The 17280-nt window shown below is 38.4% G+C and overlaps 2 protein-coding genes across 3 annotated transcripts in view; one reads left to right on the top strand and one right to left on the bottom strand.

Annotated features, from left to right (window-relative positions):
* Positions 1–851: 851 nt before the first annotated feature.
* LOC139945288 (uncharacterized) lies at positions 852–10473 on the top strand. Its single transcript, XM_071942635.1, has 10 exons — positions 852–979; positions 1406–1614; positions 2578–2822; positions 3314–3408; positions 4352–4508; positions 6038–6192; positions 7278–7446; positions 8194–8270; positions 8418–8577; positions 9909–10473. Exons 1-10 carry the CDS (start codon positions 881–883, stop codon positions 10226–10228), a joined length of 1686 nt encoding a protein of 561 aa, XP_071798736.1. The 5' UTR covers positions 852–880; the 3' UTR covers positions 10229–10473.
* Positions 10474–10633: 160 nt separating this feature from the next.
* LOC139944746 (neuronal acetylcholine receptor subunit alpha-10-like) overlaps positions 10634–17280 on the bottom strand; it is a 32628-nt gene continuing 25981 nt past the window's right edge. For both annotated transcript variants that reach the window (XM_071941814.1, XM_071941813.1), the window contains exons 7-9: positions 16199–16347; positions 14899–15108; positions 10634–13832 (exon numbers count right to left, since the gene is read on the bottom strand). In XM_071941814.1, coding sequence (XP_071797915.1) covers positions 13596–13832; positions 14899–15108; positions 16199–16347 — 596 coding nt within the window. In that variant the 3' untranslated portion in view covers positions 10634–13595. The remainder of the gene's footprint in view (positions 13833–14898; positions 15109–16198; positions 16348–17280) is intronic.

Genomic DNA, 17280 nt, shown 5'->3' with positions numbered 1-17280 from the left:
CCAACCTACCCTATTATAATGTTGTTGCTTTTACAAAATAAAAGAAAAACGAATTCAGTGTTGACCCATCGCTTGTTTCAATCTTTCAGAGCAACAACTCTTTAGAGGTATTTCCATATGACTATATTCAGCCGCAAACTTCATCTTGTAGGCTTTAACTAAAACTCAAATTTGGTGAAGACATAGCTCTATATAGGACTCTCTCTGTGTGCTGCACACTGTAGTTTATAAAAGTCCTTTATCATGTTGGCTCCACTTGGTCATGTTCCTCATATTGAATAGCAATTATAAATGCTAATAATTTTGCAAAAAGGGACCAGACTATTTTGTTCTTCCAGCCTCGGTTTGGTAACATTGATATCAATGGGAGAAATTCAAGATGGCTGCACCATGATAAAGGTCTGTACGAGAGTGAAAGGCTGCCGTGTAGACATTGTTTTGTCGGCTCCACTTTTTAGGAATAGGCTACCTAAAGAACTGACCCAGTTCAACATCTGCTGGACGTGTAGGAAAACATACGCTAAAGCACATGACGTCAGAGGAGATCATGCAAAGTCATAATGAACTATTGTTGAAATTATCAAGTGTTGACCTACGTGATGGGTCTGGTAAAATAGGTCAGACCATGTGTTGGTCAGTCCGGCATGTAACCGATGTTTCACTGCAAGTTATCGATTTATACAAATGAGCAAAAATTATGTTTTTTTTACTGGTGTTTTAAAGTCACATCACTGTTTTTGCCGCAAGCCATGAGTTTGGTTAATTATTGTGCCATTGCGTTTTTCTGCTTCATTACATCGTGTTGGGCAAACTCTGTCATCAAAGTGAAAATCAAATTGATACGGTCTAAGGCGTGTAATCCAAGAAAAACACGGACAACATGCTTCGTTTTGATGTGACCGCGCTGTTCTTTCTGGCATGGATCTTGCCAGCCAGTGGTGTTGATTTGACTGCGACTCCTGGTGCGACCGGACCCGAGGTAAGAATTGAGCAGAATCCTTTGGAAATATGTTACAAATCTGTCTTAATATTAACTACCGTTTCCAGGTCAGTTGCACTTTATTTTACCAATTGAACATCGTTTACCACACAGTGGAAGTTCATTGCTGTAGTTAAAGGGAGTGGACACTATTGGTTATTACTGTTACTTAATGATATTTTGGCTTTTCTCCGTAAAAGGCCTATATGTAATTGTCGTTATTTGTTTTATTAAAGCATGGAAATAAATGTGTGTTTGAATAATTGAATTTAATTGAATTGGGAACATACTAAATACTATGGTTATTAATATTTTTTGGTAAATATTTCTTGGTTATTAGTTTTTTAAGTATATCGGGAAAATAATTATGACTTGTGTATCCCACTCTTTTTGTTAATAGTTCTGTGCAAACTACCTTACTTGTAGGTTGTAGAGGCGACAGTCCAGCGTATCCTTCTGTCTGATATCTTCACCGATGATTTCGATCTGCTTCGCCGTATTGCTTTGGTAGAGACATCCGATGGGACGGACCCAGTCAAGTTTGCCGATGGGTTAGCAGGTGGTATATGGAGGCTCAGGAAAGATGCATTTATCAGAACGAAGGAATTGTATCTGTCACCAGAAGATTGGGGGAGGTAGGTTATTAATAGAGAATGAAGGGTTGTACTAATTCAAACCATACCTTCTAAACATGAAAGTAGGGACGGTCAAATCACCCGCCAAATAATATTGGATTTGAACAAGTTTGATATCATCGGAAAGCCCAATGGCTCTCCTTTAGTGCTAATTTTGTTTCGGTGACAGTTATGTGTGCCCTTGTACAAAAGCCCATTAGTGCCATCTTTGTTTATATTTTACTGAATTTATTACCTATTTCTGTTTTAAATACATTAATTTGTACAGGCAATACAAAAACTGTTATCGAAAGTATAAATAAATGCATCAATGTAAACAGCTGCACTAAAAATATAAATAGCTGCACTGAATAGCTGCACTGCACTGCATGCACTCGCCAAGTTAGTGCAAAAGCCTAAATATAAATATGAAAATATAAATAACTGTATTGAAAATTAAAAAAGATGCAACAACAACAATACAATAATACTAAAGGATATAACACGTTTGCCCGCATATACCTTAATTTTATACAGCTGTTTTTCAATCGTGTGTTGGTGTATTTTGGAGGTAACAATATGTTCGTATAAAATCACGTGATATTTTATTTTGTTTCGTTGGCCTTTGTGTGAAAGGCCCTGGACACTATTGATAATAGCACTCTAAATAATCGAAACGGCTTCCTCTGAAGTAACGTTGTTGTTGAGTAAAGATGTATTTTCACACTCAAATAAAAGAATACTTTAGCTGAAGCCTTTTATTATGCATCTAAAAGCACACAAAGTTGCGCAATGGCGTTTGTTTCTGTCATTGTTCTCTTGCAGCTTCGACCCATTGAGTCAACAATTTTACCGATTATTTTATGCTCATGTTGGGATACACCAAGTGAGAATACTGGTCTTTGACAATTACCAAATGTGTCCTAAACAGTGTGTGAGTAAAACAGATTTTAAGATAATTTGTAATATCTTTGCTTTTAAAAGCTACTACTGGAATATCCAGGAAAGTGGCTTCAAAATCGACTGGCGTGCAATCACCTACGAAGACCTGCAAGTACCTTATATATCAGCACTTGCCGCCCGGATATACGTCATGATGACGTCAGAGCACCCGGACAGTGTTCCGTACGCTCTGCTAGACCAGATGGTGTTCTGGAAAACAAATTACAATCACAACGGGAACGCGACGCAGTTTGTAGAGAAAGTACGAGAGTTTGAGGATAAGCAGAGTGAGTGTTGAGAGATGAAACCAATCTCTTGTTAGATAACAATTACATCAGTCAAGCTTGAATTATTGAACAACAGAAATGTAACGAAAGAGATTGAACAATTTAAGCATCGTATTAAAACTATTCAGTATGTGTTAATGTTCCATTGAAGATGTTTGTACTGGTTATGAATAAACGGAGTCCTAGAGCTCCACTCAAAAGAAGAAAAACATATTTCTTCCTAAGGCTAAAGGTTGCAAAGTGAAGATGTATGACGACACATGTAGCTTACTTACAGGGATGTCTCAGTGGGGCTTTCGAAGTAGGTGTAAGAAATTCACCATTTAACCCATTCAGAATATGATGTGCGCCACTTAAAACTGCACGCGAGACCTTTGCAGAAAGAACAAAAAACATACAACAATAAATCACCGATCATTAAAACTGTTCATTTTGTTATTTCTTTATTGACAGCCATCTTGCTTTCTTTTTCATTGTTTTCTTGTGTTCAGTTTGTATAACTGGTGTTGATGTGGTCTTTATGTTGGATGCTTCTCTGTCGGTTGGAGAGGAGGGATTTGCTCGCAGTAAGTCATTCGTCAGGCAGGTAATAATGTCTCCAGCATTTCATTTGAAACACAGTAATAACCTCATTACTTCAACCAGTCAATAAATCAATTTACAGTCCATACTGTCAAAAACACAAAGAGAGAATAGACTGGATTAATAGGCTTGGAAAAACAAAGAATGGAATCAGTATGGAGTCAAATTTGAATAGCCGAGGCTTCCGGCCTGTTGACAGACAGCCTGGGACAAACGGATTGGACGTAGAGAAATGAACAAAACAACGCACAAAGAACAAAACGCTTAAAGGCAAAGCATACATTCTGTTTTTGGAACCCTTCGATTGTTTGAATCCTAGGCCCATAATAATTACTGTAGATATTGTATAGAATAAAGCTAGCCACGGAACATTTCATTTGAAAGGGTGGTCGCGTTTTTGAGATACCTCCGAAAATCTGGAGCGAATATATCCCCCTCCCCCACCCCCCTCAGGAAGAATAGTCCCTAATATGAATAAACAATCTTAGAAACGTCAGTAAAGCGACTCGGGTTTTTTTTTTTTTGCATAACCACATTTCTTCAAAGTAAACTGTTTCTCAAAATCTCTTATATTACCGGAAGCTGCTGTAGGCTTTTAAGTTGTTATTGCAATTAAGGACTGCTACAGACAATCTCTCTACCTACGCACTATCCCCCAATGCAACAAATTACCACCAGAAGCAAAATAATGGTCCCAGACGTCCCAGCGTTTAAGATCATGCTAGAAAAGTGCAAAATTTAGCGATGCATGTGGGATTACACGTCAACAGCCACATATGACGCGATTTGTGCAGCAAAAATACCAAGATATAAAAAATAACTATGATGATGTTTTTAGAAAAGGAACAAACGACCATGATGCACCTCGCAAAACAGCCAGATTAAAGACAGCTATTATCAACCGTTTTTATACCTCTAAAGCTAACACCTTCAACACTGTTTGACAGGTTGTTGAAGCATTTAACATCGGGCCAAACGATGATCAGACTAGTGTCGGATGCCTTCAGTTTTCCCACGAGGTCACCGTGGCCTTTGACCTTGGTGACCATGACAACAAGGAAGACATCTTAAAAGCTGTGGATGACATCAGTTATTCAGGAGGAGGTATGCTTACGTCAAAACTTGATCAAGATGATCGATTCAAGGCACTGTACACTTGGCCAAGACCAGCCGTCGACTTCACAAAACTCTTCCTAACTTAAGACTAATCTTAGGACTTAGGACGAGTCGGAACCCTGCATTGTAGCATGCAGACCTTAAGACTAATCCTAAGTTAGGACGAGCTACTCGTCCTAACTCGAGATAAGACGAGTCCTAACTCTTTGTGAAATCGACGGCGGTATTGCTCACTCGGTGTTTCCCAACGTATGCATGAAATAACAAACCTGTGAAATTTGAACTCAATTGGTCATCGAAGTTGCAAGAGAACAATTAAAGAAAACAAAACACCCTTTTTGCACAAATTTGTTTTCATATGCATAATAAAAGTAAAAGCCTTCAGGCCTGAAGTCTTTTAAAAGATTTTATGGAGAAATTACCTCTTCTACGTTACTTCAGAGGGAGCCGTTTCTCACAATGTTGTATACTATCAACAGCTCTCTAGTACTCGTTATCAAGTAAGTTTTTATACATTATTTTGAGTAATTACAAATAGTGTGCAGTGCCTTTAATCAAAATATAGCAGACTTTTACAATTGAGTAGTGTTTATTCTGTTATCTGAGAAAAACATGGAAAATTAAGGCGTTACCCTCTCGGCGTTTATTGGTAAAACCCTAAATATTCTTCGAAAAAAAAATCCGAGATTAAATGACAGAGGGGCTCCATTTACAAGGTCAAACTCAGTTTTGGGATCCACTAATTTTTCAACAGAAATGAAAGTGGGAACAAAACATTACATGTTTCTATACCTCGGATTAAACGATGTAAAATTCCATTGTGTTTAAAAACCCTTAAAGTGCAATTTCTTTTTTTAACCGGGAACAATTTTAGATGGCGTCACGTGTCAAATGATCTTTACATTTTTGTTAAAAGCAGAGAAATTTTAGTTGGTTCCTGACTTTTAAAGATGTTTAATCAAGACGGGTTTGAATTTTGGCCTTTGACTGGCGCAAAAGTTCCCCTTTAGAATATACAGACCTAGTGTTTTTGATGTTTGACTATGTCATGTTTCACATTTCGATCTATGAAAGAGTATCAAAATGGCATTTTACACCACTTTAACGTTTATAGGTATAGAGTCTAGCAAAGTTAGTAACAACAAATTGTACTATCTTTAACTTTTACTTACAATCTAAGGAGAGACGTGACCTGTCTGAGAAACGTGAAATGTAATGTCAACAAAATCAAAGATTTCTTTGAGGAAAGTTCATCCAATTACCTTGTAATTAATTGGGTTCGGATGATCAATCACGAGCTTCTTATACAATTATTTCGCTTTGGTACACAAACATTAATTGCGATACTGACGTTGGAATAATAGTCTGGTCCCGTTGTGTGTGAAACTGCAAATAGTCATATATGGCAGTCGGGGCATGTGACGAAGATGACTTATGCATAATTAATCGAGTCTTGTAAATTTGTTTAGTTAACAGTTGACTATCATTTTCCAATTATCCTATTTGATTACGTTTAGGTACGGCCCTTGGGAAAGTTATAGATTTTATCCGGCAGTCGAGCTTCACTGAAGAGCATGGTGCCAGACGACTTGAGTATGCAGTACCGCGCATTGCTATCATCGTCACGGACGGCAAGACTAATAAAGAGTTTCCAGTCCTATATCCATCCGCGGTAAGAATGTAGGGATAATAAAGTTATCAAACCAATGTTGTGCTTAATATATTGAATTTGCATCGGGATAAAGTTTATGTGTGTTCGCACTTTAAAGTCACCTGGAAGTGGTATTTTTTCAAAATAAAGCTTTTGTCACTAATATATGTGTTTTGATGAGTGGAATGTGAATAAACAGTTAACTAAGGTTTTAAAAAATCAGTTCTTATGTTATTTACAAATTTAAGAGTAGACCCCGACCCAAGAGGGCGCTGTTCGTGACGTCAATCGAGGCAGACTTTGCCTGTAATGCGTAGAGTAAACACAATTGCAAAGTACATCTACGGACCAAGTCGTGAGTTTGTACGTTTCAAAAATGTTGTTTTTTGTTTTTTTCCGGCAATGCCGACCAGGTGTGTTGCTGCTGAATGCAGAAAAACACTTTTTGAAATGTACCAACTCACGACTTGGACGTACATGTACTTTGCACGTGTGTTTACTGTACGCATTGCAGGCAAAGTCTGCCTCGATTGACGTCACAAAAGGGGTAGGCGGAGTCAGCCCCCTAAACAACTTTATATATTTTTTAAACATATAAATCGTGACAAACAATTACTAAAAAAATTGTTTTATTGTTCGTAAGCATATACTCTTATGTTTGAAAGAAAAAAAAAATCTATTTCCAGGTGACTTTAAACTCTGTACTGCCCGAGGTCTGTGGAAAAATAAATCACAGGCACTTCACTCGGGTGGGTTTCGAACCCACGACCTTTGTAATTCTAGAGCAGTGTATAGTCACCTATACCATGCCGGTAAAGGTATAAGCCAATGAAGGTCAAATCTAACCTGTTTTTGTGCACGTTCCCAGGAGCCAGGGTGTCACGTTGTCACATTACAGAAGGTTCCAAGAACTTCTGTATGTTTTCTTTCAGGAATACATTATCATTATCTTCTAAGTTGAAAGTAGAATGACGTTTTGGTGTTTTCATAATGGCAATGAAAACAATCTTTGTAGCTGCATTGGCTATCCATCAATTTTTATCAATTCTTATAAAAAATAAAGATAAATAAATATATTGCAACGTTTATGTTGATTATGTGTGAAGTTGGCTCACAGTGACGGCATCATGATATACTGTATCGGTGTTGGTGATGCGAATGAAGAGGAGTTATCCATTATAGCAAGTAGACCAGCTTCATCTCATGTTCTGCACGTACGAGACTACCAAGCTATCGAGTACCTCAGGAACATTGTAGCGTCACGGACGTGTAAAGGTAGGAAGGGAAGTAGGCCCAACATGAATTTAAATTGGGTTGAAACACGTGACATTGCAGTTTGTTCGGAAAGTTTCAACAGCTCTTGCAAAAAACACGAGTTGTGTTTTTGTGTCTTTACGTCAAGGCTGATTTTCAAAGAACTGCTTTTGAAGTAGAAAAAAACTGCTTAACAGTACTGTTGTCTACTTACCATAAGAAACGAGCAGGATATTATCCAAATGTTACACGTGACACAATATAGCTTTAATTGCCGTTAACCTTATTCGGTATTTTTGTTGTGCTAAGCTACTTTTTGTGCTCTAGCAAAATGAAATAGGGCCCTGTGCTAAATTTCGTAGAGCTGCTTAAGCACAACAAATAGCTGTAAGCACAAATTGTGCTTATCGGAAACGCTGACAGTAACTCTTCTCAGAATCAAGTTTGGTACAAGCTGCAATCTTTTGATATCACCGCATACTTCGAAGTGAAATGTTTCTCAAAATACTGGATACTTTCTTAAGCTCCTGTAGGCTTCTTTATCAAAAGTTTGTATTGCCTTTCATTTTAAGAGTGATCACCAAACGTGTATCAGCTTTTATGCACACATTTCTTGATCTGCCTTTTTTATTTTATTTTATTTTTATAATTGCACTTACTTTGTTTAATTTTCTCCTTTTTGACCAATATGGAAATAACTGTTGGTTGAATTTAATTTACCTCAGTTAACACTACATTACTGTTTTCTCGTTTGTTGAACAATTTAAGAAAGCACTTCTGTAGCTGTCGGCCAACCAATTCTGACGGATTTAGAAGATGGTGAAGCCCGTTTCGTCTCCTATCAGGTAAATGATCTTGACCATGTTGCAAATACCTTTTTTTTTCTCCCGTTGAAGCCAATATAACAGAACCTATTTTCTTGGGGTTTGCTACTGTTTACTGTTGTATTATTTGCATACTTTGCGCTTATTTGGTAATTCTTTCATGCGCAGATAGATGCGGAAGAGGGCGCTACGCTGAAGTTCATGACGTCATCTGGTCTGGTCACCATCTATCTGTCATCTGAGGTACCGAACCCAAACGAAGCCGTGCATGATTACAAACTCGAGACTGATGGAAGAACTGATGTCTTCATCGACCCGGGAATGCTAGGTATGGTGCTAATCTTTATGAGTAAAAAACACTAATTAGTTTATTGGGAATGAAGGATGGGACTCGTTAGTTGGTGGGTGTCTTAAATGAACGACTAGTCACTTATGATGAATGGTGAGCTTAAACGATGGCAACAGAAAAACAAAAACATTATTTAAAAACATGTGTATCATATGATAGGTCTATGATAACCCCAAATAACAAACTTTTTTTTTTTATGAAGATGTAATGTGCGGCGTCTCCCCCTCCGAGTTCCTGAAAGAACATGTCAGGTGTAGCCTTACTTTTAAAGGGGCCTCTAACGCACAGGTGAACATGTCATTAACTGTGCACTCTTAACAACTCACTGGTCAAAACTTACACAAACAGAGTCCGGCTCCTGCCGTCGATTTCACAAAACTCTTCCTAACTTAAGACTAATCTTAGGACTTCGGACGAGTCCCAACCCTGCACTGTAGCATGCGAACCTTAAGATTAATCCTATGTCAAGACGAGTTACTCGTCCTAACTCGAGATAAGACGAGTCCTAACTCTTTGTGAAATCGCCCCCAGTGCGGTTAATGTGACCCAGAACATATGGATTGTAATACGCGTCATCGACCGCCATCTTTGAGGTATCAACAAGGGGAAAAGTGCACACGCAGTTTGTACACGCGGCTTTTCAAAGATGGTGCAATCCATCTATCTGAACCAAATTACTCAGAAAGGGGTCCAACTGACGCAGAAACCGGGTCAAAATAGGATCAATCTGACACCAAAGTGTGTCAGACCCCTGAGGCCTTTAAAGTGTATGTTAGTATAGAAATGAAGAAATAGACCTTTCTATTGTTGATCAAATACTGTACTGAGCTGGTTGGCATGGACGGCCGACCTGAAATGCTAAATCAATTTAACAGATGTTTTAACAAAACTTAACTTTTCATTAAATAAAATACACCCCCCCCCCCACCCTGGTTGTTTTGTGTCAAACAAACGCAACGCTATGTTTGAATACTTGTGTAACATTTTTCACAAACAGAAGCTACCTTTTTTGGACTTGCATTTATGGCTTCCCATAGTTTTCCATCCTAGGGGACGATTTCACAAAGCATTACAACTCATCGCAAGATAATTGTCAGTATCACCATAGTGATGTGTAGTGTGACATCATACTTTACTTAGCAACTATGATTGATTTGCAGTTAAGATCAATCTGAGCTCTTTGTGAAATCGGCCCCTAGTTGGCAACAACTTGTGCTTTGACGTTGGGATAGAAGGTCTATAAATATAAAATTTGAAGAGGAGAAAAAAGCGTACTCGTGTGATTAACGAATAATATGTTGTCTTTTTAGGGTTTGGTAACCATAGCATCTCAAGCCGTAGAAAGCGCTCACCATCGTCACAAGTGACGCTCTTTACGGCCATTTACGCACACGGCAACGGCACGCAGTTGTATGTCGAGTCGTCCACGGGGAATACCGCCGATCCCGCCTTCCCACCAGCCCCACTGTCGCCGACTACAGAAGTGTTAGCCCCGGGGGACAGTGGGCAGGCTGCCCCGCAGCTTGGCGATGTTCCATCCATCGCAACCAAACCTTCAAGTATGACTGAGGCGCTGTCACTTTTCTTTGCAGTTGTTTGTGTTGCTGTAGTCAATTTGAAATTCTATTGAAATCTCGCCATTCAGCTCTTTTTTCAATAGAACTGGCTGGATGTTATCACTTTCTTGGGATTTCAATTTCAAAAGAACTAACTTCTAGCCTGTCTTCTATATTTTACGTAACTCTTCAGGCCAACGTGCTAAGAGCTTTTAAAGGGTCTATGTAAATTATTGTAGGACAAAAAACACTATGTCCACAGATTTACACAAAACTTACACAGTTTAAAGGTCATGATAGTGGGAAGCTTTCCTGGAAATATTACGTGCTGAGGTGCTGTAGTTTTTGGGAAATGAGTAAAACAATGTCATGAAAATATTTTTTCGTCTCATGAGACGAAAATTATTATTACAAACGTATTTCCATGACATTATTTTACTCATTTCTCAAAAACTACAGCACCTCAGTAAAATATTTGAAGGGAAGCTTTCCACTATCATTATCTTTAAACCCTGTAAGTTTAATGTAAATCTATGAACATTTTGAAAAGATACCCAAATCCTTTAAAGCAAGATTTTAAAAATCAAAATAATGAGTAGCTTTCTGAACGAACGTAGTTCATACCATCTAACAAAAAGGAGACTTGTGTGGAAATTCAAAGAAATCATATATATATTTTTATTAACAATTAAACCACAGTTAGTTCATCAATTTTCGTTTCGAAATCAATCGTTTCCATCAAAAATTCATCCGAAATATTGGTTTTCGCAAATTATACAGTCACCATTATGTTTAAGTAAATTTAGTATAATCTTCTGAAGTTGTTACATAATAATTTTATAACATACAAAGGATACATAAGAACAAGTTTCATAATAATACTATAATACCAAATAACATGGGACAACTATGTGCATTCAAAACAGATGCCCGATTATACAATAGTCGGTTCCCGTTTGCCTCACAAGAATCAGTAGTCATATTGCACAGTGCGCACAGGAAACCCAACACAGATGGTGAGGGAACATTTATCATAATGCATTATACTTTACTTTAAAAACTCTTTGTAATTTTTAGAGGTTAACCAACAACTGATATCAATTACCATCAATGGGTTTTGCTTGGAGTGGTATTCACAAAATATCATTAATAGTTTATGAAAATGTATAATGGTTTACAAAAACAGCTAATAATAATTTAGCATCTTTCTCTTACAAACTTTGCCCCATCCGCGAGAAAAACCCCGTTTCCAAAAGTACAAGGTATATATTGACATAAAATGTATTAGAAAGGGAACTAGTAATATTTCAGAAACATATTGAATAAACCTTCAGTCATGTATACTTAATAAATTTGTAGACACTTCAGTTTATGGTTCATTTATACTACATCTGTTCAAACTTGCAAATTTTGGCAAAGGTTACTTACTTAGTCCATTTTTCCTTTTACGACCTATAGAAAACGAGAACAACAAGGGTAACTCGTGCTTTTGTTTTCCTAGTCCATTTTATCCAAAGTTAATTCAGTTTCATTCGAACGTGTTCCATTTTGCAAAACTTACACAGTCTTCTTTAAGAGTTTACTCTTATTACAGCACTGTTAAATACTTTCGCAATCGAATTAATGGTTTATGTTATAACATAATTATAAAGGTACGCATAACTTTCAAAACTACATTGATTGGAAGTGATAATACAGTAGGCCTATTTTTTATTTACATATTTTGCTTCATAATTTACTCAGGTTGACCTATTATTGTATACCAACCTAAGGGCCAAGCACAAATGGCTTCCTTTACTTCCAAATAAATAAACAACTCTCAGCCTCAAAAAACAAGCATATATTTTCCCGCCCGAAACTATAAAACCCATGCGAAAAATATTTTTATTCATATTTTGGAGCTAAATCGATAGTAAAGCTGTGTTGTGAATGCGAGCACACGTATGCACACCCTCCGCTGTCAACAAATAGGTCTACATGTGATCCTGCAAACATTAACACATGCTCCCTCGAGCTGTTTATATTACTCAGTCAGTTTGGCACAAGACGTTTAATTTGTGTTGACATTTTAGATTGTAGTAACTCCTTGCTGAACTGTTGTCTTAAGTCCACTGCCTGGTGATTGTGCGTATATATAGCAATGTTTTCTTTGGCAACGCTTAAAGGGGCTATCGAACCTCTTTAAAATTCTTTAGAAAAAAACAGCCCACTGTAGTCCATTCTTTAACTTTACATTATCTTCATAAAAACAAATTACACAATATACCCACTTGAACTTTACAGTTGTCTAAATACATTATTGATCTTTATTTAATGAATCACCAAGGAAATATCGAGTCATCTCAACTTGAAAGTTATCAGCATAAACAGACATTCTTTTCACATAAGACCCTTTTTGAACACTGTATGATCACCATCTCTTTGAAATGATATTACAATGAACCAGCACATCTGCAGATTGTATCTGGTTGTAGACTGTGCAAGTCTCGCACGTTTCTCGAACTTCCGCGAGACCAAGTTGCTCCATACCATGTTTTGTGTACGATCATATTCCTTTAAAATATTTTCATTTAACATATTGGTGTTTGACAAAATATAAGTTTAAAAAGGGGATTTGATTACATGTGAGAATAAATCTAAGTTCGGCAAGTTGCTTTCTCGTTTTCACGCTTTACGCCTGCAACAGTGGACCTCCAATTGTCCCTCTTTTGGTTATTCTCTTCTTCTTTTTTGCAACAGCTCCCATTGGTTTTGTACACGTTTGCAAACTGTGGACCTTTTTCGAACCGTGGACTCTATTGCCTTCTGTTGTTATAGGTCCCCGGTTTGAATGTGTATATTATACCTACTTGAGATATGTCAAGTCTTTATACTTACAAGGCTTGTGGTGCGAGTTACTGTTCGGACACACATCTGCGGTGCCAAAACATTGCCATACAGAACAGCCACATGGAATACAAACTGGTTTAATTCATAATATCGTATAATCTGTCATAAGTCGGTCACACAAATGAAACTTTTGAATATCGGCCAAGCGCAACTAAGACATGAGCAGGTTTAAAATCAACCGTACATTAAGGGTCTCAACAAGATTAATGCAGTCTTAATTACAAGTACAAAAATGTCCAAATGTTGGACATTTTGCGATGTTTCACAATCCACCACTTATTTTACTAAAGATCTCTCCCTAATCATAGAGCCATGCCATATTAATCGCTTCAAAATATTCAAAATCACCTTCAACTCCTCAGCTAATTATTAGCGTTATTGGTATAGAAACTTCTCTTCAGCCGTTACAAAAACACCCTTTTCGATTCACAATATAACGCAACCACCCAGATTAACAAAATTTACCTCTGGCGACCGAATTTTATCAGTGATATCTTGAAAGACCAAACCCTTCTCTTATACAAAGTTACGAAACGTAGTTTCATAAACAATCTAGACCGTAGTACCAGCCTGAAGAGCTTCACCCGGGAACTCGTGATCTTGGAATATTTGCATACCAATGATGACATCCATGACGACAACGCAGACGATGTACATGCACAAAAAGAACCGATCCATGACCTTTGCTACATCTTGCCACTCGTTGGCCATCTCTTCCTCTCTGTCTTTCTCGGCGAACCTCTGAGCAAGAAATCGTACGTTGGTCAGGGTGTCCACTATGGCTTGGTCCTAAAAGAGAAGAAGTTGACGGAATAGTTTAGAAGTATAAGCTGGTTTCTGAGTAGCCTTAATATCTGACGTCTGTGCGGCACCTAAATGTAGCCCGAGCCCTAAATGTAGCCTGACCTAAATGTAGCCCCAAACATGTACCTAAATGTAGCCCGGACCTAAATGTAGCCCCAAACATGTACCATTTAGGTACATGTTTGGGGCTACATTTAGGTCAGGCTACATTTAGGGCTCGGGCTACATTTAGGTGCCGCACAGACGTCGCACTTCGAGGATCGTGAACTATGCCAGAGAGTGGCCTACGTCAAGATCATGACGGTCACGCATTAAATTCGCAGTCAAATTGTACGTACACGATGTCAAGATACATGTCAATGATATTCCTGGTTTTGTACAACCAGTACCTGTCTTTATCCTTGGGAATAAAGACAGGGGACCAGTCTAGTCTCTATGTGGCGTTATTGTATTCAAGAGCTTTTTGTTTGGAATTCAGACGCCTGCTTTTGGCTCTAAACATTGGCTGACAAAAAAGTCTCTGAGTGGCGTTATTGTATTCAAGAGCTTTGTGTTTGGAATTCAGATGCCTGCTTTCGGCTCTAAATATTGGCTGACAAAACAAAAATAAGTGAAAGCCTCAACTACAATCAGGTATCCTTATAAACCAATTTGCGTAAAGTACATCTCAGCACTTTCCCGAGACCTATGGGGAAAAACCACAGATATATAACTTTGTTGAGATTCGAACCCACGACCTTTGCCATAGTTGAGCAGATGTCACCACCGATAGCCCGGTAGCATAAAGGCAGTTCGAATCCCATATATTTGGTTTAGCAGCGGGTACCGCCGCAATAGTAGGATGTTACCCTACAACCAATGTATGTATAAGCACTGTATACTACGGTACTTTCACAATGTTGGAAAAAAGATCAAAGGCATATTACTCGGGTTATATGTCAACAATTTTTCTGTATACATTGAAGCAAATTGTTTTCATGGGCAATTACTTTCCAAGTCCTGTAAGAAAACAAAAATCCACATGCATAAAGATGTTAATAATTGTTGATACCTTCCAATCGCATGTACGGCGAGGTTGTGGCATTGGAGCCAAATAGCTTGTGTCAGTCTGCACATGTGACGGCGTAGTATTGTTTTGTTGTGGCTGCGATTCTTCCTTGGTGTCTTGGTCCAGGTATGTGGTTGCTGTGCTGGAGGTGGGTACCAGTTGGAAGTGTTGGTTACGGCTATTGTAGATGCTCTTGCGGCGACGGTTGGTCACCTGTACAAAAGGTCACATCAATTCCATAAAGCATCAGTAATTAATTTAATAAAACAACATTAATACGCAATTCTTTACGTAGCAAATTATCATGCACCAGACTGGTGTCTCAAAGCGCTCATTATTAAAGGCGTGGACACTGTTGATAATTACTATGAATAATTGTTAGCCTGAAAACATACTTGGTAACAAGCAATGGAGAGCTATTGGTAGTATAAAACATTTGAGAAACGGCTCCCTCTGAAGTAACGTAATTTTCGAGAAAAAAGAAATTTTACACTAAATGTTTGAATTTTATTTCGAGACCTCAGAATTAGATTTTGACGCCCGAATTCAAGCATCTGAAAGCACACAACTTCGTGTGACAAGAGTGTTTTTTCTTCCATTATTATCTCGCAACCTCGACGACCAATTGAGTTCAAATTTTCACAGGTTTGTTATTTTGTGCATATGATGAGATACACCAAGTTAGAAGATTGGTCTTTGACAAATTACCAAAGGTGTCCAGGGTCTTTAATAATTTCAGCAGGTTATGCAAAGCTATTCGTTATGAGCGGGACCCATTTATATTGCAAGTTAATGTGGCGCCACAAAACAGAAACAATTTGACAAACTTCTTTAATAGGACTCTTTAGGATGTGATGGTGGTTCTTTTCAACGTGCATTGCACAACACACGGGGCTTTTCGTCCTATCCGAAGGACGGAGGACTTTGTGGCGGAGTGTTCCGATCAAGAACAGAAGTGCCTTGACCGGGAATCGAACCCACTCTCTGAAAACAGCTGGACCTAGCATTTTGTCAAACTAACATTGCAAGCCGGTTGCTAGCCACCAGGGCCCGATTTCATCAAGCTATTTAGCAAAGAATACCGGTTCACAAATTTCTTTGCTAAGCACAAGTTGAGTAGGGCAACAGTCACAACAATGTAATAATAGGCTGGTAACTGTTTCTGTGAAACAATCCTTTTCTTTGCTTGGAGGCTTTGTGAAATTGGGTCAAGGACCAGACTGTGTGTAGCTTTTCAGATGCAAGAAGGTTCCTACACCTGGACCCGCATATATCGTGTTTATTCGTTGAATAGCAAGCTAACCTTTATACAGAGAACAGGTGCCAGACCACCAAGGAATATGCTATGTATCCAGTTTGGTACCCGGTATCGGCGATGGTGAAGGTTGAGAACCATTACCGTCATAAACGTTGAGAAGGAGACCAAGAAGATGGTGACGATGTAGTACCGAGCTAAGGAGAAAACGTCGAGTCAGAGATGTATTTCTTTAAAAGCACTGGGGTTGATTTCACAAAGAGTTAGGACTCGTGTTGTTTCGAGTTAGGACGAGTAACTCGTCCTAACTTAGGATTAATCTTAAGGTCTGCATGCTACAGTGCAGGGTTGGGACTCATCCTAAGTCCTAAGATTAGTCTTAAGTTAGGAAGAGTTTTGTGAAATCGACGGCTGGACACCGTAATTGGTAGCATAAAAAACTTACTTGGTAACGAGTAAGGGAGAGCTGTTGATAGTATAACACATTGTGAGAAACGGCTCCCTCTGAAGTAAGGTAGTTTTTTAAGAAAAAGGTAATTTCTCACTAAAACATTTGAATTGAGTTCTCGAATTCAAGGCATCTGAAAGCACACAAGGGTGTTTTTTCCATTTTCCTTCGACGACCAATTGAGTCAAAAATCTCACAGGTTTTTTAGTTTTTGCATCACCAAGTGAGAATACTGGCCTTTGACAATTACCAAAGGTGTCAAGTGCCTTATACCCTCCGATGCATACCGGTCTGCAGCCAGTAGGCCGTAAACACTTTTTTTAAAGTAAATTACTCGCTCATTCTTTTAGCAAAAAAACACAGGTAAAACCCCAAGTTTTATCCTCAGACAGGCCCGATTGACAAGGTATATGACCCTTTAGGCAGGTATGACTCATGTACTCGGAATATCCAGTTAGAAAACACTTTATGCAGACGCACAAACGCGCCTGTGTCACGCCATCATCATCCCCATATCAAAACATTTCCTTCATTATTTGCAAACCAAAGTGCGCACGCGTGACGTGCAATTTACACATTTTCATGGAAATTTATTGCACATGACGTCATTGACCACCATCTTTCATGTAAAACAATGGAAAAGCGCACGCGTTTTTAAGCTTCGAAAAGCTCGCGTTTCTTA

The sequence above is a fragment of the Asterias amurensis genome, chromosome 12 (genome assembly GCF_032118995.1).
Source record: "Asterias amurensis chromosome 12, ASM3211899v1".
NCBI classification, from domain to species: Eukaryota; Metazoa; Echinodermata; class Asteroidea; order Forcipulatida; family Asteriidae; genus Asterias; species Asterias amurensis.
The sequence above is the reverse complement of the archived record's forward strand: the minus strand, read 5'-3'. Positions and strand labels throughout refer to the sequence as shown.